The sequence below is a fragment of the Ovis canadensis genome, chromosome 6 (assembly GCF_042477335.2).
Source record: "Ovis canadensis isolate MfBH-ARS-UI-01 breed Bighorn chromosome 6, ARS-UI_OviCan_v2, whole genome shotgun sequence".
Taxonomy (NCBI): Eukaryota; Metazoa; Chordata; class Mammalia; order Artiodactyla; family Bovidae; genus Ovis; species Ovis canadensis.
In genome coordinates this window covers 111,864,758-111,887,179 of record NC_091250.1, presented here as the reverse complement: position 1 = coordinate 111,887,179, position 22,422 = coordinate 111,864,758, and the positions used below count along the sequence as shown (strand labels likewise).

General features: G+C 36.9%; 1 protein-coding gene across 1 annotated transcript in view; it reads right to left on the bottom strand.

Moving 5' to 3' along the window:
* The window catches only part of CFAP299 (cilia and flagella associated protein 299), a 713,998-nt gene that overhangs the window by 431,155 nt on the left and 260,421 nt on the right, over positions 1 to 22,422 (bottom strand). The window contains exon 3 of the mRNA XM_069594459.1: positions 7,908 to 7,998. Within this exon, the coding sequence (XP_069450560.1) occupies positions 7,908 to 7,998 (91 nt within the window). The remainder of the gene's footprint in view (positions 1 to 7,907; positions 7,999 to 22,422) is intronic.

Below are 22,422 nucleotides of genomic sequence, written 5' to 3'. Positions count from 1 at the left end.
TTCTTTGTAAAATCGTCAAATCTTGACCTCAAGTATTTTTCTTAGTCTCTATCATGGACATGAAATGCTCTCAAGATGTTACACCTTCATTCAAGCATCCTCTGTAAAAAGTCAACCATTTGATTATGATATTTCTGGAAATTGCAAAGAATAAAATAAAATATCTTTAATCTCATTCTCATTGGAATATTTAATTATTTAATATTTCCACTGATTTTTCTGAGAAAATGCATTTTGCTGTATCTCATATGTTCACTGATCAATCCTAAAGGAAATCAATCCTGAATATTCATTAGAAGGACTGATGCTGAAACTCCAATAATTTGACCACCTAATGTGAAGAGCCAGCTCATTAGAAAAGACCCTGTTGCTGGGAAAGATTGAGTGCAGGAGGAGAAGGGGACTACAGAGTATGAGATGGTTGGATGGCATCATCGACTCAATGGACATGAGTTTGAGCAAGCTCCAGGAGATGGTAAAGGACAGGGAAGCCTGGCATGCTACAGTTCATGGGGTCACAAAGGGTCAGACACAGCTGAGCAACTGAACAACAACAACAACATATGTTTACACAATGTGTTCAGCTTTCTGAGAACTTTTTATGTCCACTAGCATCACTATGATTTGCTTCTGACCTGAGTTTCGGGACATCTAGAACCAGACCTGTTTAATGTGCTTTTCTAAGCGCTTGTTATACTCTTAATAAATGCCTCATTGTGGGGAGTGTTAAACACTTCATAGATGGAGCAATCAGAAAATTACACCTTCTCAGGAAACAATAAATCTGCTTACAAATGAGAAGAAAATGGTTAGCTATTTTAGTCTTCAAAGAAGTTTTAAATCTGAAATTTATGAGGCATGAGGTAGAAATGTTTTCTTATATGAATAGCTCGCCTTTAAAATATAATTAAATACTCTGTTACTAGGAAAAAATACTCATGATACCTGTCATTTGAAGTACTACAAAATTATTTCAAACATTTTTGTACATGAATTACACATAAGGCTCAATGTTTTGTCTAAAGAAAATGAAGCATCATAGTAATTTAAAATTGAGTATTTTGGAAAAGATGTAAAATAATGTGGGCTTATGCATACATACCTATATATATGTATATATATATACTTATACATGGTATTTGTATATGTTTATATATATATACATATTCAGATACTATACATACATAGTATTTTGCAAGCATTATATACAACATTCAGAGGTAACTATGAAATAATACTAAGTCTTGAATTCAACTGAGTTACCTCTGGCTTATCACATTTCTTTTAAAAGGGACTTATAGAAATAATATCAATATCTAAAACATCTGAACCACTGAAAGCTTTAAAGGAAGTACATTTTCAAGAAATTTTAGTCTTTAAATAGCAGCTCTATGTACTTTTAATTTTCGTAAAACCCTATTCTCTTCCAGGGCATAGCCCAAGACTACACCCCCAGGCAGCAGCTTTGTGGGGATTGTATAAATGTGTATAATAAGCAAATAACCCTATAACTTACACACTGAAAATATTAGGTGGGGGCTCCTGGGTATGGGGGACTGAGAGGAGGCCTGTTTTTCTAAATTCCAGGCTCTATAGCAGTGTCAACTCACAGCATAAAAAATAAAAAAAAACCTAATAAATCACATTTGCAATTAGTTGACCAGAGGGAGAAAGAGGACACTCAGAAAAAGATTCAATTACACTAAATAGCATTTGAAACTTGGGATCACCAAACTTAAAAACATACTCAGAAGTTATGAGTGTGGGAAAGTAAATCCAATCTTCTTCTAATTTCCCAGCTATATTTAAAGAAAATTACCTGGGAAAATTGCTACAAAATTAGAGCTTCAAACCTTATTAGGCCATGCAGGTCAACTATGCCAGTTCTAAAACTATATCATAATATTTTTACTATTTACTTTCAATAAGATGGAACAAAAAGAGTAGCAAATGTGCCCCTGAGATGAAGTTCTCCATGTATTTTGTATCTATGCATTATGCAGAGAAATCTCAATGCTCAGGAAATAGTCATTTCCCTTGGAGAGTTCAGACCTCATAAAATTCGCATATAATTTCTGCTGACAGCAAATTAATATAGATTCAAATCTCATGAATATTGTATATTTTATAGGATTACTTTTTTAAAGCTTATCCATTTAGTAAATGGCTTTTAAGTAAGCTTATGATCCTAATATTGATAATTAGATCTTTCTAAAACATACTGTATTCTGTTGTAAATAGTTTGCTCTAAAACAATTTGGAGTCTTCATTAAGACAAGACTAGATACAAAGTTAAGCCTTAAATGCTGCCCTTGATACAATGACATGCATTCTGCTGATTATAATAGTATCACAAAGTCAAAGGTCCAAATAAATGACCACATGTTATTTTCAGAGTCAGCAGCGAGTCTAAAAAAGATGCTAGTTTCCAAATCAATGACAGCCTACCAAACATTAAATGACTCAAAAAAGGTAAATTTAGGATGTTTTTCTAAGGGGGAGAAAAAAAAAACAAACCAACCCTATACTGATGTAATTAAAGGTCATTTAGCAGCAATGTCGAAAAAATAGATAAACTCCCAGAAGAGTTATCTCATTTTCTCAAATCCAAATTCACCAGTCTACCTAGTAGATAGACCTATAGATTCCTTTATCCCTCCCATGAGTGGCCTCTTCCCCTCTCAAAGGCAAGCCCTTTCCTTGCGTGCTGAATCCCATTCCTCCAGCAAAGTTCCCCTCCGTCCTCTACAGCATCAACACTCTCTCTATGGGTCATTCCCATTGAGGTAAACTTGGTTAATAAACACTTTGGCCACGTGATGGGAAGAGCCATCTTGTTGGAAAAGACCCTGATGCTGGGAACTATTGAAGGCAAAAGGACAAGGGGACAACAGAGGATGAGATGGTTGGATGGCATCACTGACTCGATGGACATGAGTTTGAGCAATCTCTGGCAGATGGTGAAGGACGGGGAAGCCTGGCGTGCTGCAATCCATGGGGCCGCAAAGAGTCGGGTACAACTTGGTAACTGAACAACAACAACAATGACCCATCTTCAGTTCAGCTCAGTTCAATTCAGTCACTCAGTCGTGTCCGATCCTTTGTGACCCCATGAATCGCAGCACGCCAGGCCTCCCTGTCCATCACCAACTCCCGGAGTTCACGCAGACTCACGTCCATCAAGTCGGTGATGCCATCCAGCCATCTCATCCTCTGTCGTCCCTTTCTCCTGCCCCCAATCCCTCCCAGAATCAGAGTCTTTTCCAATGAGTCAACTCTTTGCATGAGGTGGCCAAAGTACTGGAGTTTCAGCTTCAGCATCATTCCTTCCAAAGAACACCTGGGACTGATCTCCTTTAGAATGGACTGGTTGGATCTCCTTGCAGTCCAAGGGACTCTCAAAGAGTCTTCTCCAACATCACAGTTCAAAAGCATCAATTCTTCGGAGCTCAGCTTTCTTCATAGTCCAACTCTCACATCCATACATGACTACTGGAAAAACCATAGCCTTGACTAGATGGACCTTTGTTGGCAAAGTAATGTCTCTGCTTTTAAAGCATAATAAAACAAATTTCCTGGACTCTTGATCCTGTGCCAGTTATCAATCAATATCTAAGTGATACTTCACTACAGAAATCCTCAAAAACAGTTGATCTTCCTTATCTTCACCCACACACCTTTTTCTTTACCTACTCCAAGGAGACACTTAACCACAGTCTTCCACTGAAACTGCCCTTGCCAGCACAATCCATGATATTTACCTACCCAAAAACAACAGCAAACTTTATCTGTTGAACTGATTGGATTTTTCATGGATTGAATTCTGTCCCCCTCAGAAGATATGTTGAGATCTTAACCTCTAGTACCTGTGAGGACAACCTTATTTGGAAATAGGTTTTTTGTAGACATAACGAAATTAATATTAAGTCCTATTCAGGGTAGGGGGGTGCTAATCCCATATGACTGGTGCCTCTGTGAGAACAGAAGACCCAAACACAGGTACACAAGGAGAAATGTCCTGTGATGACAGTAGCAGAGATCAAAGTGATTCTCTACAGACCAAAGTATACCAATGATTGCCAGCAATACCAGAAGCTGAGAAAGGAATGGAACAGATTCTCCCTTAGATCCTTCAGAATGTTTCTGCTGACACTGTGATTTCAGACTTCTGGCCTTCAGAACTGTGAGAGAACAAATTTCTGTTGTTTTAAGCCACTTGGGTTATGGTAATTTCCTATGGCAGCACTGGGAAATTGATACATCCTCTTATGTAGCCTCTCAGCAGCAATTGCCTTGGTGAGCATTCTTTCCTTAGAGGTTTTTTTTTTTTTTTTTTTTTTTTAATTTTTCTTTTCACAGCATGGCTCTCACCTGATTTTTCTCCTACATGCTATTTCTGTTTCCTTAGCTACTTCTTTGACACATTTCAGATCTCTATACTTTGGAGTGTCTTAAAAATCTGTCATAGAACCTCACTCTTTTTACCCATACTCTTCCTGGTTAACTTTTGCAAGTTCATGATTTTACATACCATTTAGATGTTGTAAAGAATCTGCCAGCAATGCAGGAGACCTGGGTTAGATCCCTGCATTGGGAAGATCCCCTGGAGAAGGAAATGGCAACCCACTCCAGTATTTTAGCCTGGGAAATCTCAAGAACAGAGGAGGCTGGCAGGTCACAGTCCATGGGGTCTCAAAGAGTCAGACATGACTGAATGACTAATACTAGATGTTGATAACTTTCAGGTTTATATGCTAGCCAAGACTTCTCTCAATTTCCAAACCAAGATATGTAAATGACCAATCCACTTCTCCACTTGGGCATCTAATAGGCATCACAAAATTAATGTAGACAAAATAGAACTATTTCATTATTGATGTCTGAAATAAGCTCTCCAGTCACACAAAATGCCACCATCATCCCCACCTGTTCAAATGATAAACCTAGAAGGCATCCTGATTTCCTCTTTCTTTAAGATTTCACATCCAAACCATCACTGAGTCCTGTCTGCTTTGCCTCTAAAACATAGACACGATTCAGTTGAGATGAACTTCCCTCCATCTCAACTACAACCATGCTGTTTTAAGAGTTTCTTCTTTTGCTGATTGACTGTAAGAGCTCCCTAACTTTTCTGCTTGCTTCTGCTTGACTTCCCCATATTATCCTACTGTACACAGCGGTGGTGAAGTCAGTCTAAAGTGGAAGCCAGATCATGTCACTTCTCTACTTAAGATCATCCATCCATTGACTTCTTATCACAGTAATAAAAAAATAAATATAAACATTAAAAAAGAATAAATAGCAATTCCTTATAACCTGTATGGTCCAGTTTCTGACCTTCTCTCTGACCTCATCTGTCTTTATAATTTCCTTCAATAACTGCCTTCCAGTCATTTCAGTTTTCTTATCATCTCTTGATTATGCCATGATTGCTGTTATCTCAGGAGATTTTAATGCATGTTCCTTCTTAATGGGATATATTGCATCCTCTCAAGTATTTATCTCTTTGGGATGTCTCACTCTTCACATTCCAGGACTATCTTACTCATTTCATTCCAGTCTCAACAGATGTAACCTCCTTAAAGTGATTTTCCTGTACACAGTAGCTAAAGCATCCAACCACTGTCTATTCAATCTCTATATCTGATATTCTAATTCTGTGCTCTTCATAGCACCCATCCAAAGTTGAAATTAACTATTCCATTTTTGTTTTGCTCACCTATTCTCTATCATGAGAATAGAAATGCTTTAAGGTCACAGATTCTTCAGTGTCCCAGTGTCCCAGAGACTAAAACAGTTCCAGGCTTGAGCAGGTGCATAAGAAGCATGAGACTGGAAAATAGATCAGAGTTGGGCAAGAAAATGATAACAGGTGTTATCATTTAAGAGGCTGTTATAGTAATATATTTAAGATGTGATGGGGGTTTGAATCTAGATAAACTCTATTTGAGATGGTAAAAAATGATGTAATTTAACATATCTAAAAGAACTTAGTAGTTCATTCAGGAGAAGGCAACGGCACCCCACTCAGTACTCTTGGCTGAAAACTCCCATGGATGGAGGAGCCTGGTAGGCTGCAGTCCATGGGGTCGTGAAGAGTCAGACACGACTGAGCGAATTCACTTTCACTTTTCACTTTCATGCACTGGAGAAGGAAATGGTAATCCACTCCAGCTTTCTTGCCTGGAGAATCCCAAGGATGGAGGACCCTGCTAGGCTGCCATCTATGGGGTCACACAGAGTCGGACACGACTGAAGTGACTTAGCAGCAGCAGCAGCAGCAGTAGCTCATTCAACATGGGTGAGAGAGAATTAAGAGTTTATTATAACTGACATACTTCTGATTGAGTAAATGAGTGAATGATGCTGTTATTCATTGTTAAAGGAAATACCAGTGGAATAGAAAGGTTAAAAAGGCATTTTTGAGAGGCATTAGATCATTTCAGAACAAAACATGAGCCTCGGGTCTCTAAAGCTGTTTGTGTTTTTTTGGTGCCACTGCCTAACCATGGGCCATTTTTCTACCCTGAGAAACCTGACTTCTATCCTTACTATGGATAGAATTTGTTCTTGTCAAGTATTTTTTTGGGGAGGGGGGTTCAGGATGGGGAACTCATGTACATCTGCGGCTGATTCATGTCAATGGATGGCAAAACCAATACGGTATTGTAAAGCAAAATAAAGTAAAAATAAAAATTAAAAAAAATGAAGTGAATAAAAATAAAGTGAATGTTCCCAAACACAACAGATCCTTTTCCAGACCTTATCCTTCTTGATCACTGATGATCATTTGCTTTTTCTTTAAGGTTCTTACCATGGATTACTATGACACCACATTTTTCTACCTGTCTTCCTCCTTTCTAGCTGCTCTTTCCAAAAAGGGTCCGATAAATTCCAGCTTTTCTGTTGTGATTTATAAAGTCCTCCAAGTCTAGTGTCCACCCATATTTCCAACCTCACCTCTTTTGAATTTCACTCAGCCCACTTCCACCAAGAAACTTTCCCTGATTTCAAGTCCAGGATCATTCTATACAATTACCTAACCAAAGATGATACTTTTTCTTTCTGAGGTACATTGAGGATTTTATCTGCATGTGACATCTTCAAGCGACACGATAGAAAAATACAATTTTTTTAGTTGAGAAAACTTTGGTAAAAATAGATACTCTTATAACATATTTTTCTGTTGCTCTAAAATTTGCATCCTGCTACTTCTGATTCCTTTCCTGTAAGTCACTCATTACAGTTTCAGCATAAATATTTGTCTATTTTTACATATAGAAGACTGTTATTACCAGTATTATATTAGCAAAGCATGAAAGTAAATATTCCAAATAATATTAGCAATTTTAAATATCTAATTTAGCACAAGTTTTAATAAAGCAAGAGCATATCCTCCTTGGATAACTCAAAATCATCTCTCTCCATTATGTGGTTTCTAGCATACCTCCCAGCGTAGGACTATACGGAAGACTCTATCTTCTAGAGACAGAATGAAATCAGGTACACAGTGGGAAAATCTTCAAGGTGAGTGTATAAAATGACTTGGAGAAGTGTACTAAGAGATGGGGCTGAAAAGAAGCAAGAAGTTTCAACATAGCATCAGCACAAAGTTGGAGATGACAACCATATATAGGCATTTTCTGCCACATATAGGCATTTTCTCCACAACAAATATGCAGAATGATACTATTTTTCACCATGTAGCTACTTCTACAGATATAAACTGACATAATTTTCCCACATATATTCCTATAATATATTCCAATAATAAAGAGTTCTGTTATATCCCTCATGAATTACCTTTCAGAGGCAGTATTTAAAATTATATTATCAACTAACTAGATATTATATGCTAATGTGCCTTTAAGGTATACATTTTTAATCTCTGAATGAAATGCACTCACGCTCACTTTTCCACTGCGATTGTCTTCTTCTCTCGCTGCCAGAGCCTTCAGAAAATTATCGTGTAGGTCTTTACCAGCACTTGTTAGTGTCCTAGAAAAAAAGCCCATCTCCAGTTATATTAGCTAAACAAATATATTGAAAATATTCTGGGTACAAAAAAGCAACCTTCTTTATTTCAAGTGATAATTCCTTCAACACGAAAACTACATATAAACAGTATACACAATTCACAATCATTATAAATCATACATAATGATAATAAACTATCAGATTCTTAAATTTAATTTCATACAGTTATAGAGTCTTTATTTTAAAATAATTGGAATCAAGATTATAAATAATATCAATACTCATGCCAAATACAGCTAATTGCACTTACATGTCCATTTTATTCTTTTTATCATGTCATGGAATTTCAAACTATGTATTCTGCTCACTACCCAAAATAATTTAAAATGGACTGTAATTTAAGCACAATTTATTTAATATAATAAACATAAAATATCAGCCACTTAGCCCAGTTCAGTTACTGGAATAGGACACTATTTTAGCTCTATGAGTGGAGATACTCAAGGCAAGACAGGAAACTAGGTTATCCTTGTCAGATAGAAGAAAGTATTAAGAATTCAAGAGAGAAATGACTTTCTCTGGAAATAAATTTTAAAGGAAATTTATCACAATGATCTTGATCAAGCAATACCGAACCACAAAATAAAGAGTGAGTTCAAAAGTGATTACAAAATAATAATCCTTTCTTTATTTGGCAATATTCTATATATTCAACAAACATTTCTACTGTGTGTCTACTATGAACCAGGAACTATACTAAGGACAAGTTAATGAGATATGATTCCTGCTCTCAAGTTGCCTGTGGTCTCATAGAAGTCAGTAGATACAGAAACATTATAATATCATACTGTGTGATATGTATAATAATAGAGATATGGATGGATTTTGAATTCATAAGAGAAATATCCTAGGTATTTGAAGAAAAGTCAACTTAAGCTTTAAAGCTATCATTGAACTAAACATTAAAAGATGAGACAGCATTAGCCAGTTTGAGGGTAGGGGTATCGGAAGAGGGAAAGAGTTATGAGTAATTACAAAGGAATTCAAGAATAGAGATGAAAATCTGCCAAGTACCCTTGAAAACGGAAGTTAGTCGCTCAGTCATGCCTGACTCTTTGCGACCCTATGGACCGCAGCCTCCCAGGCTCCTCTGTCCACAGAATTCTCCAGGCAAGAATACTGGAGTGGGTTACCATTTCCTTCTCCAGGGGATCTTCCCAACCCAGGGATCGAACCCAGATCTCCCACATTGCAGGTAGACTCTTTACTGTCTGAGCCACCAGGAAAGCATTGAGTAATTATTAAAAAATTAATTGGGTAATCATTACCTTTGGGTAATTATAAAAAAAAAGATCAGAGAGTAAGTACAGGAAGTAAGGGAGAAACCATATAAAATTAACAAAAGCTAACATTTTTATAGACATACTATTGTAAATATTTAGTAAAAGTCACTCAGCTACTTAGAGCAGATCTATTTTCAAACCCAGGATGTGTGGTTCTAAAACTCATTCTCATAACCAACAGGCCGTGCTGCCTTTCCAGGAAGCCCTTATATGCGACATTAAGAAACCTGAACCTTGTCTTCTAGATGTTGAACCACAAGGGTCATATGCAAGGGAATAAGATGGTCAATGTTGTATTTTAGTTATAGCATCCAGTGGTTGTGATAAACATAACCTGGAGGAGAAGCACACTGGAAATATTAATTAGAGAGCTTTGGTAAGAGATAATGAAGACGTGACTTAAAGCAGCGGTGGCAAGAATAAGAATAGGTAGATTTGGGAAATATTAATAGGGAAATAGACCTGGGATTTCTTTTTCTAAAAAGTTAAAGAGAACAGTATTATAAAGTAAAATAAAGTAAAAATAAAAATTAAAAAAAAAAGTTAAAGAGAGATTATTACCAGGTTTCTTTAAATCAATATGGGCATATACAGCATGCAACCTAATGATTATTTTGTTGAACAATACATGCAACTTATTAAACTAATCATAACTTGTCAGCTTCTTCTTTACTAGTTGTATATGCCTTGGCTTATAGTATCAGTGGACTTCCCAGGTGATGCTAGTGGTAAAGAACTCACCAATGTAGGATATGTAAGAGAGGTAGGTTCGATCCCTGGGTTGGGAAAAATTCCATGGAGGAGAGCCTGGCAATCCACTCCAATATTCTTGCCTGGAGAATCTCATGAATAAAGGAGCCTGGTGGGCTATAGCGCATGGGGTCACAGTCAGACATGACTGAAGTGACTTAGGATGCACACATGCATAGTATCAATATCAACTAATAATCAAAACACCTGTGTGTGTGCATGCTCAGTCGCTCAGTCATATCTAATACTTTGCAACTGTACCGATGCACTGTACCCCACCAGGCTTCTCTGTCCACGGAATTTTCCAGGCAAGAATACTGGAGTGGGTTGCCGTTTTCTATTTCAGAGGATCTTCCCAACCCAGTAATCAAATCCATGTCTCCTAAATCTCCTGCATTAGCAGGTAAATTCTTTACCACTGGGCCACCAGACATCTAACTATACATAAAAATAACTACTAATTGGTACTAATGGAGAGAATCATGTGTTTGAGAAATTTCTCGATCTGTTGCTCTGTTTAAAAGTAAGTCTTCCATATTATAATACACCTATGTATTTCTGACATTAAAACTCCAAAATATCCAATGTATTTTGTCAGAAGCTTGCCCAGAGAGAAATATTGCTTCTCCAATGCTCACAAAATAATCTTCACTTCATCGCTTTCTACCTAATTTCCTACTAATGAAAGGAAATATTTAAAACCACAATGAGTTAGAAATTATCTGTGAAGTCTCAACAGAGAATTAGTTTTACAAGTGCTTCAGTCAGGACTGGTTAGCTTATACTATGGTAACAAATACCCAAATCTCTGTGGTTTAAAATTACAAATGATTATTTCTCAAAAAGCTGTGCATCCACAGCAGGTTGATTGTGGCTCTTCACCTTGGAGTGATGTACTGGGAGGCTCCTGAAAATAACCTCTATTTGAAACATCTTTGTTACCGTGCAGAAGAAACACCATCACTTGCTGGCTCTTAGAACATCTGCTTGTAAGAGACTCATGTCACTTCCACTCCATTTTATTGGAGAAAGCAAGTGCCATGCCTGAAATCAACAGAATGGAAAAGGATAATCCTGCCTAAGGGAAAGTAGTAAATATTTGTAAACAGTATCACATGTACCCATTGCCTTCAACAGCATAACCAAAGATGAGTACATAGCTCAGTAAACAAGAGCAATAAAGAAAACAATTTCTGAGAAAAATTTAAAGGTACAGAAAATGTGTTCATGCAGTTGATTGCATTTTAACCAAACAGAGACACTTTTGGACAGTGTGATCACTAAACTTAGCTCCACAGCAGAATATCTTTCCACAGACCCACAGAACATCTAAAAACTATGGTTGAAGAAACGAGATAGACTTCGGTGTGTGTTCTTTTGTGACAGCTATAGACACACTTGTTGGTTTTCCCTTCCTGACAACCCTTTGCATTTTTTTTTAAATAGAACCCTAATTTTTATTTGGAGGGCTTCCCAGGTGTCACTAGTGGTAAAAAAAAAAAATCTGCCTGGCAATGTTGGAGATGTTAAGAGACGTGGGTTTGATCCCTGGATCGAGAAGATCCCCTGGAGAAGGGAGTGGCACTCTACTGAGTATTCTTGCCTGGAAAATTCCATGAGCAGAGGAGCCTGGCGGGCTACTGTCCATGGGTCACAAAGAGTCAAGACACGACTGAGCAACTGAGCACACACACATTTTTTATTTGGAAAATGGTCCTGCTCACATTCTTTGCTCTGGTGACACAGTCAATGGTACCCACTCACTCACAACTCTTACCTCAGCTGATAAATACGCCTCAGACTTACCCAATGTCACGTCACCTCATGGGAATGCATATCATAAAGAGAGAGATCCAAGGTTGTGAAGAAACTGGAGTTGTATTAAGCTGAATTAAGCTGTCCTTAATTCCTACTAGATAGCCTCATCATTCAACTTTTTCCTCAAATCTACAATAATCAGTGTCCCTCCAGTAAACCCCCTTTTTGATTTAGTTCATTGGAATTGGTTTCTATTGTTCACAAACAAAATCTATAATTGATACGATGGTTATACAGTTAAGATACTGCAGAGCAACAAATATTGTTTGATCCCACTTGTACAAGATACCTAGAATAGTCAAGTTAATAGAATCAGAAAGTACAACAGTAGATGACAGGGGTCAAGGGGTCAGAGGGGAGGGAGGGGTAATGGGGAGTTAGTGTTTAATGGGGACAGAGTTTCAGTTTAGCAAGGTGAAAAATTTGGGAAATGATGAGTGGTGAGCAACAGGAATGTACATAGTGCCACTGAACCACACAGTTAAATATAGTCAAAATAGTATGTTTCATATCATGTGAATTTTACCACAATAAAATAAATTTTTTTAAATTACTTTAGGGGGCAGTCCAAAGATGGTAGAGGAATAGGACAGGGAGACCACTTTCTCCCAACAAATTCATCAAGAGATCATTTGAATCCTGAGAAACTTCCATAAAACAACTTCTGAACACTGGCGGAGGACACCAGGCACCCAGAAAGGCAGCCCATCCTCTTCAAAAGGAGGTAGGACAAAATGTAAAAGACAAAAAGAGAGACAGGAGAGTTAGGGACAGAGACCCATGCTGGGGAGGGAGTCTTAAGGAGGAGAAGTTTCCAAACAGCAGGACACCCTCTCACTGGCAGGTCTGTGGGGAGCTTTGGAATCTCAGAGGGCAACATAAACGGGAGGAAAAAAAAAAATACCACAGCAGTCCTAAAGATTTCAGCATAGTAAGTCTACTCCCCACTTTTCCTATCCCCCAAAACACCTTATTTTGTTGTAAATCCTTAGAACATTACAGATAAAGTCCTATCAGATTACCAATCTCGACTCTAAACATCCAAAGTAACCATCATTATCATTTGCACACAGCCTTCAGTTATTTTCAGTTGTTTATGCATGTACTTATGTACCCATAAAAGTATATATTGTATCAATATCATTTTGTGAATTGTTGATTTTATTACATATTTTGAAACTTACTGTTTTACTGAATTTTTATTGTTCCTAGGAATAGATGTTTATGCAAGTGTCAAGGAAGATCAAATTTATTCCCAGGTTTATCAGACATGAAAAACCTCTGGAATATAAGACTAAATAAAAAGAGTCTATAATTGGTTTCAGTCACTGTCACTTTGGGGTTTTCAATTATTTTTTTTCTTATCATCTTTTTTAATATAAATTTATTTATTTTAATTGGAGGTTAATTACTTCACAGTACTGTATTGGTTCTAAAGTGTTAGCGTCTCAGTCATGTCCAACTCTTTGTGACCCCATGGACTATAGCCCTCCAGGCTCTTTTGTTCATGGAGTTCTCCAGGCAAGAATACTGGGGTGGTCTGATTGCTGTGGCCAAAACTTCCAAAACTATGTTGAATATTAATGGTGAAAGTGGGCACCCTTGTCTTGTTCCTGACATTAGAGGAAATGCTTTCAATTTCTCACCATTGAGGATAATGTTTGCTGTGGGTTTGTCATATATAGCTTTTATTATATTGAGGTATGTTCCTTCTATTCTTGCTTTCTGGAGAGTTTTTATCATAAATGGATATTGAATTTCGTCAAAGACTTTCTCTGCATCTATTGAGGTAATCATATGGCTTTTTTTTTTTTATGCCATCCAACCATCTCACCCTTTGTCATACCCTTCTCCTCCAATCATATGGCTTTTATTTTTCAATTTGTTAATGTGGTGTATTACATTTATTGATTTGTGGATATTGAAGAATCCTTGCATCCCTGGGATAAAGCCCACTTGGTCATGGTGTATGATCTTTTTAATGCGTTGTTGGATTCTGGTTGCTGGAATTTTGTTAAGGATTTCTGCATCTATGTTCATCAGTGATATTGGCCTGAAGTTTTCTTTTTTGATGGCATCTTTGTCAGGTTTTGGTATTTGGCCTCATAGAATGAGTTTGGAGGTTTACCTTCCTCTGCAATTTTCTGGAAGAGTTTGAGTAGGATAGATGTTAGCTCTTCTCTAAATTCTTGGTAGAATTCAGCTGTGAAGCCGTCTGGACCTGGGCTTTTGTTTGCTGAAAGATTTCTGATTACAGTTTCAATTTCCATGCTTGTGATGGGTCTGTTAAGATTTTCTATTTCTTCCTGGTTCAGTTTTGGAAAGTTGTACTTTTCTAAGAAATAAAAGGAATCCAAATTGGAAAAGAAGAAGTAAAACTCTCACTGTTTGCAGATGACATTATCCTCTACATAGAAAACCCTAAAGACTCCACCAGGAAATTACTAGAGCTAATCAATGAATATAGTAAAGTTGCAGGATATAAAATCAACACATAGAAATCCCTTGCATCCCTATACACTAAAAATGAGAAGATAAGAAAGAGAAATTAAGGAAACAATTCCATTCACCATTGCAACGAAAAGAATAAAATACTTAGGAATCTATCTACCTAAAGAAACTAAAGACCTATATATAGAAAACTATAAACACTTGTGAAAGAAGTCAAAGAGGACACTAATAGATGGAGAAATATACCATGTTCATGGATCAGAAGAATCAATATAGTGAAAATAAGTATACTACCCAAATCAATTTATAGATTCAATGCAATCCCTATCAAGCTACCAATGGTATTTTTCACAGAGCTAGAACAAATAATTTCACAATTTGTATGGAAATACAAAAAACCTTGAATAGCCAAAGCAATCTTGAGAAAGAAGAATGGAAGTGGAGGAATCAACCTGCCTGACTTCAGGCTCTACTACAAAGTCACAGTCATCAAGACAGTATGGTACTGGCACAAAGACAGAAATACAGATCAATGGAACAAAATAGAAAGCCCAGAGATAAATCCACACACCTATGGACACCTTATCTTTGACAAAGGAGGCAAGAATATACAATGGAGTAAAGACAATCTCTTTAACAAGTGGTGCTGGGAAAACTGGTCAACCACTTGTAAAAGAATGAAACTAGAACACTTTCTAACACCATACACAAAAATGAACTCAAAATGGATTAAAGATCTAAACATAAGACCAGAAACTATAAAACTCCTAGGGGAGAACATAGGCAAAACACTCTCCAACATAAATCACAGCAGGATCCTCTATGACCCACCTCTCAGAATACTGGAAATAAAAGCAAAAATAAACAAATGGGACCTAATTAAAATTAAAAGCTTCTGCACAACAAAGGAAACTATAAGCAAGGTGAAAAGACAGCCTTCAGAATGGGAGAAAATAATACCAAATGAAACAACTGACAAATAACTAATCTCAAAAATATACAAGCAACTCCTGCAGTTCAATTCCAGAAAAATAAATGACCCAATCAAAAAATGGGCCAAAGAACTAAACAGACATTTCTCCAAAGAAGACATACAGATGGCTAACAGACACATGAAAAGATGCTCAACATCACTCATTATCAGAGAAATGCAAATCAAAACCACAATGAGGTACCATTTCACGCCAGTCAGAATGGCTGCTATCCAAAAGTCTACAAGCAGTAAATGCCGGAGAGGGTGTGGAGAAAAGGGAACCCTCTTACACTGTTGGTGGGAATGCAAACTAGTACAGCCACTATGGAGAATAGAGTGGAGATTCCTTAAGAAACTGGAAAAAGAACTGCCTTATGACCCGGCAATCCCACTGCTGGGCATACACACCGAGGAAACCAGAATTGAAAGAGACACATGTACCCCAATGTTCATTGCAGCACTGTTTATAATAGCCAGGACATGGAAACAACCTAGTTGTCCATCAGCAGATGAATGGATAAGAAAGCCATGGTACATATACACAATGGAGTATTACTCAGCCGTTAAAAAGAATACATTTGAATCGGTTTTAATGAGGTGGATGAACCTGGAGCCTATTATACAGAGTGAAGTAAGCCAGAAAGAAAAACACCAATACAGTATACTAATGGGTATATATGGAATTCAGAAAGATGGTAACGATAACCTTGTATGTGAGACAGCAAAAGAGACACAAATGTATAGAACAGTCTTTTGGACATGTGGGAGAGGGTGGGATGATTTGGGAGAGTGGCATTGAAACATGTATAATATCATATATGAAACGAATCACCAGTCCAGGTTCGATGCATGATACTGGATGCTTGGGGCTGGTGCACTGAGGTGACCCAGAGGGATGGTACAGGGAGGGAGGAGGGAGGGGGGTTCAGGATGGGGAACATGTGTATAACTGTGGAGGATTCATATTGATGTATGGCAAAACCAATACAATATTGTAAAGTAATTAATCTCCAATTAAAATAAACAAATTTATATTAAAAAAAAAAAGAATACTGGGGTGGGTACCCGTTTCCTTCTCCAGGGGATCTTCCTGACACTAGTCTCCTGCATTGCAGGTAGATTCTTTACCATCTGAGCCACCAGGGAACCCCTATTTCTAACTAAATTTAAACTGATACTTTCACCATATGAAACGCTCACTCTTTCAACAAAGATATTGTTGTGGGATTGGCTTGATGATCAAATTAGACTTTAACCTAATCTGTAATATACTGAAGATATCCCAGGAGACTGCACAATTTATCTAATTAAAATGAATTGCTTTTTAAATAGTTAAAATGTGAAGTATTTAAAATGGAAACATGAGATAATGGAAATCAAACTGAAATATAAGACAGGACATCAGTCTTTAATTCTTATTCACTTACCAACTGATTAGTCCAAGTCAAGTTTTTCTGAACCTCAGTTTCATAATGAGTTGAATAATCTCTAAGTAGCCTAGCAGCTGTGTGTGTTAGTTGCTCAGTTGTGTACAACTCTTTGCAACCCCATGGACTGTAGCCCATGAGATTCCTCTGTCCATGAGATTCTCCAGGCAAGAATACTAGAGTGGGTAGCCATTCCCTTCTCCAGGGAATTTCCCAACCCAAGGATCAAACCCTGGTCTCCTACATTGCAGGCAGATTCTTTACCATCTGAGCCACCAGGGAAGCCTTAAACTTTTAATTTAAAATGATCATACTCCATCATCAAGCACAAAACATCATTTATTTATAATCAGTTTAAGAAATATGATGCCACACTGACAATACATTAAGACAATATTGTTCCTTTTTAATATTATTCAAGTCTTATATACACAGACTTACATCATTTCTTATAACCTCTATGAGGAAGATAATAGTATTTTTGTTATATAAACTAGGAGCAGAGAGGATACAGTCTAAAAGCCCTAAGATATTTGCAGCAAGGTAAAAAATAAAAAGTTATATAAATAATGAATTATTATAACATGCTACATCTGAGAACCTGAAACTTCTCAGCAAGAAGAAATACTGGGAAAGAAAGGTAATACAGAGTGTGTGGTAAGGAATTCTTAAATCTTTAACATGATTTACTCTTACTTAACTAGATTTATTTAACAGTCAGTGACCTGAGAAATCTTGCTTAAATAAATATTACAAAAGGAGTCACTTCCTTAAGAGGTGAAGTATTTCTGTTACAAAATCTGAGGGTTATAAGTTTCAAAAAGGCAAATACTCCATCTGTGTTGTTTACACTCCACCACACTTTCAAAATGGGGTAAAAGTCATATGTATGAGTTAATTTTTACCAACTTTATTTAATCATTAGCTAAATGTATTTATATAATTCTACATGAATGACTCTAAATATATTCTTAATCCTCAAAAATTAAGCTACTGGTTTTATGATTTAATTATGTTGTTTAAATAACCCACATTCACATTTCATATTTCTAGAATTTATATTCAACTCATTAGTACTTGTTTGAAAATGTGTTTTAATTTAACCTCTCTGTACCTCAGTTTGTTTAAAAGGATGTTTTTGTATATTCGATTTGGAAACATTAAGTGGAGAGTAAAGTAAAAAATAGTAAATGGGTAAAATATTTATTATAAAAACTCTATAATATTATCTTCATTAGACACAAGCACACTAATTTATGAAAGAGCAGTTTTTCATGTGTAGCTTTATTTCCCATGATAAGTTTACTGAGAAAACGATTTGTAAGTATGTATATTTGTACGGTCTCAAATAATATACCTTCGATTGATTTTTTAAAGGGCAAAATAGAAAAAAAGTTGTTTGCAAACTTGATAAAAATATATAATTTCAATTAAAACAATGTGTGAATTTTTAGATAATTCATTTGAGTGTTTCAGTATGAAATGTTTTTATAGTACTTTAACATAGTCTTTTACTTTGTCAGGGAGAGATGATTCTGTACTTTTCCAGGACAACATGATACATTTTGCTTTAGTCCTTTGAATAAATTAGGAGAAGAAAAATCTTACTTGCCCCCAAATGAAGTGTTTTATAACTATCTTTTAATTGATAAACCCTCACTTTCCTTTCCTCAATGTATCATTGTATATTTGCAGGGGATCTTCCCCACCCAGGGGTCGAACCTACATCTCCTACATTAAAGGCAGATTCTTTACCATCTGAGCCACCAGGGAAGCCCAATAGTCAGCTCAGGCTGCCATAACAAAATACTACGGTATCTACCATACCATAAACTGGGTGGCTTCAATAACAGAAATTTATCAAGTTCTGTACATCAGAAGTCTGAAGTTGGGGTACTAAAATGTTCTGTACCTGGGGAGAGCTTCCTTTAGCCTGTACCTGGCTGCCTTCTCATTGGGTCCCCCCACAGCAGAGAGAGAACAAGAGCAAATTCTCTGGTGTCTCTCCTTATGTGAACACTAAACCAATCACAAATCCTCTCCCATCAGAATCTCCTCTAAACCTAATTACCTCTCAAAGGTCAATGCCTTTCAACCAATTGTTCAACCAATTCAACATATGAATTGGTAGGGTCAGAGTTGGGTGGATGGGGTACACAATTCTATTTATAGCATGTTTTTTCTGTCTTCAGAATTCATTTCCCACCTTTCTTCATGCAATATTCTGTCTTGCTTGCCTTATCACTTCTTTGGTACAACTTGGAGCTATTTCAGATTTTCTTTTATCCTATGGAGAATGTTAGCAAGTTTTACCTCTTGAGATATGCTAGATTAAGTTAGAGCAGACAGTTGTTTGTTCCTCTCCAGCTATCTTTAGCAAGGTGCAAGCAATTTCAAGTCAGGTAACCACAAAAAATTTTTTAAAAGCCCAAATGACAGACCATAGGAATTTGCCTCAAATAGCCTAGAGAAAAACTTTTTGTTTCTTGTCTTGAATGTGCATTTAAGCAGTAATATACACGCCAGTGTTCTTGCCTAGAGAATCCCAGGGACGGGGGAGCCTCATGGGCTGCCATCTATGGGGTCGCACAGAGTCGGACACGACTGAAGCGACTTAGCAGCAGTAGCAGCAGCAGCATACTCATAGGATATGTGTGAAGTATAACTAACAAACATAAAAACAGCATAAACTTAAATATACAGTTAATCAATTATTTCAAAGCCAATCCCTGTAACTTATCACCGAGTCAAGAAACAGACCAGTGACAACACTCTAGAACTCCGATTATTCCTTCCTGCTCACAACTCCATCTCCCATCACCACCATCGCCAAAGGTAACCACGTTCTCACTCTTATGAAATCCGCTCCCTTGCTTTTGGCTTAAATGTCTTCAACTTTCATGATCACCATTTCCTTTTATCACATAAGTATCACTGTATCCCCTAAACAATACAGTTGAATTTGCCTGTTTTTGAAGTTTCTAGAAATGGTGTCATGAACTATGTGTTTTTCAAATTTTGTTTCTCTTCACTAATATGTTTGTATATTCCACACATCCTGATGCATGTGGTTGACTCTCATTTTCACTGAATTCTTTTATATTAACATACAACTATTTATTTATCATTTTTATTAACATAGACCTCAAAGTTGTTTCTCATTTGGGTCTATTATAAACCAGAATTTCCTGTACATGTGTCCTGAGCAAAAATTTCTCTAAGAAATGTAGCTAGCAGTGGAATACCTGTGTTGTAGGATATTTGTAACTTTAACTTTACAAAACAATGCCAACTCCTTTCCAAAACAGTTGAACCAACTGACACTACTATCACCAGAAAAGGAGGGTTCTTTCTGATCCACATGAACAGGAGAGTTCCTTTTGATCCACATCACTCCCAAAATGTATTTTAGGAGTTTTTTAATTTTTATTTTAATTGGAGGCTAATTACTTTACAATATTGCAACCAATGTTTTGCCATACATTGACATGAATCTGCCACAGGTGTACATATGTTAACCCCCCTCCCACCTCTCTCCCCATCCCATCCCTCTGGGTCATCCCAGTGCACCAGCCCCGAACATCCTGTATCATACATCGAACCTGGACTAGCGATTCATTTCACATATGATAATATACATGTTTCAATGCCATTCTCCCAAATCGTCCCACCCTCGCCCTCTCCCACAGAGTATAAAAGACTGTTCTATACATCTGTGTCTCTTTTGCTGTCTCACATACAGGGTTATTGTTACCATCTTTCTAAATTCCATATATATGTGTTATTATACTGGAGTTTTTAATATCAAGTAATTTGGTGTGTTTGTACTGTCTTGTCATGCCTTTAATTTGCTTTCCCCTGATTACTTTTATGCTTCGTAGGTACATACTTTTATGTCTGATATACATGTCTTCTGAACGAGTACCACAAAATGTATAGAAGGGGAAAAAAAGCAGTCAGTGAACAATTTCAAGTCCTTTCCTTTGAGTATAAATTCAATAGGAGAATCTACCTTTAATACCAAGAGATAATTTTCTGAAGATTCAAATGGAAAAAAACAGTGGCACTAAATCCAATGTGTGGTTTTTGAGTCTCCCGTATTTTCTTGTAATCTATTCTTGGTGGCTTTTCTTTCTTTCTTTTCTTAAAATGTAATTGAAACAATGTTCCTTAGGAGTCAGGTCAGTCAGGATTACATTTAGAGAGATTTATGAATGCAGGACTTTTACACTACATACTATGATTTCCATAGAATTTCCAGGAGGTCATCAATTTATATTCTAATAACTTTCAGAAAAGGAGTAGAATACTTGAGGAATGAGGCTCATTTATTGGTAAGAAGGAATGAGAATCAAATTTCCGTTAGGAAGATGAATGGCACCACCTTCCCACCCTTTTCTGTGTGAAAGAGTTTTTAAGTTATCAAACGGATAGCAAAGCTCTCAACATCTCTGGGAAAAACTTTACCTGTCGGAAGCACACAGACGAAAGACGAGAAGTGCTAACATGCATGCCAGACAGCTGTTTCTTTTCATTTTCTATTTTGAGGAAAACCCAAGTGGGAGTCCTGAAATCTGTGGTATCTTACATCAAACTCCACACCCCCTGGAGGAAAACTTGTGCTTTTCTTTGAGGGGACAAAATGGTTTGGCTTCTGTGTGAGAAAGTGTCAATGGACTCTTCACTTCTTGGTACCTTTGGCAAATTTATCGAGTCAGTTCTTAAATATGGTAGGTTAAGATGTTCTCACACTTTGAGGGGAGAAAAAAGACAACTTAGGAAATAAAAGTTCTTAGTTTCTGAATGTGTTTGCTTTTATTCTATAAACATTAAAATATAATATCGCTTTCATTCTCCTCTGAGAGGCAGCTAAATCTTTTATCTGGTTTGAAATATACGCCCTGATCTCCTGGTTATATTTATACAAGACAATGAGAAAACAGAAAGCAAGTAAAATAACCCCGTGTTTGATATACTAGCCTCTAAACTCTCTATCTTCAGGCATGCGTCTTGCTGCTTTACATCATAAAAATATTATTTACATTTACAATAGAACACTGAGGTCGGTCATGCACACGAGGCTTTAGAAAGTTGAAGGTCTTGAGGCTCAACTTCTTGATGCTATTTATACCTAGTCTCTATGTGTGTGTCTCTTGTTAATGATGTTTGAAAACTTCTATATAAGGAGGAAGAGAATCTGATATGATGAAATTCCAGGGGGCAACTACTCACCAGAGAAAAGCAGTCTAAGCAGAAAAGCCACGCTGCATTTCTCAACAACCATATGAGGCAGGTAGAGACTTTCAAGCATTCAAGCATCAAGACAGTGGGTACTTAAAGCAGAAGAGTAAACAGATGAGGGGGATACAGTAGGAGGGGGAAACAGAAGGAGAGAGGTATCCATGTGGGACCTCGGGGAGAAAGAAGGCTATAAGGAAGCCTTGGTTCCTGTTGTCCCCTATATGAACCTCTGTGTTACCCTTTCAATAAGAATTGCAGCACTGGGATGTAATTCTGACCTTTAGTGCCAAAGAAGAATTTAGAAAAGATGGGACAGCATTAGAATGGGGAAGGAGGAGAGAGAGACAGAGAGAGTCAGAGAGAAAAATAAGTATCCTAAACTGCTATGCTAAGGAAGATTCAGCAAAGCTCTAAGTCCTTGAACCAAAGTTAGCAAATAAAG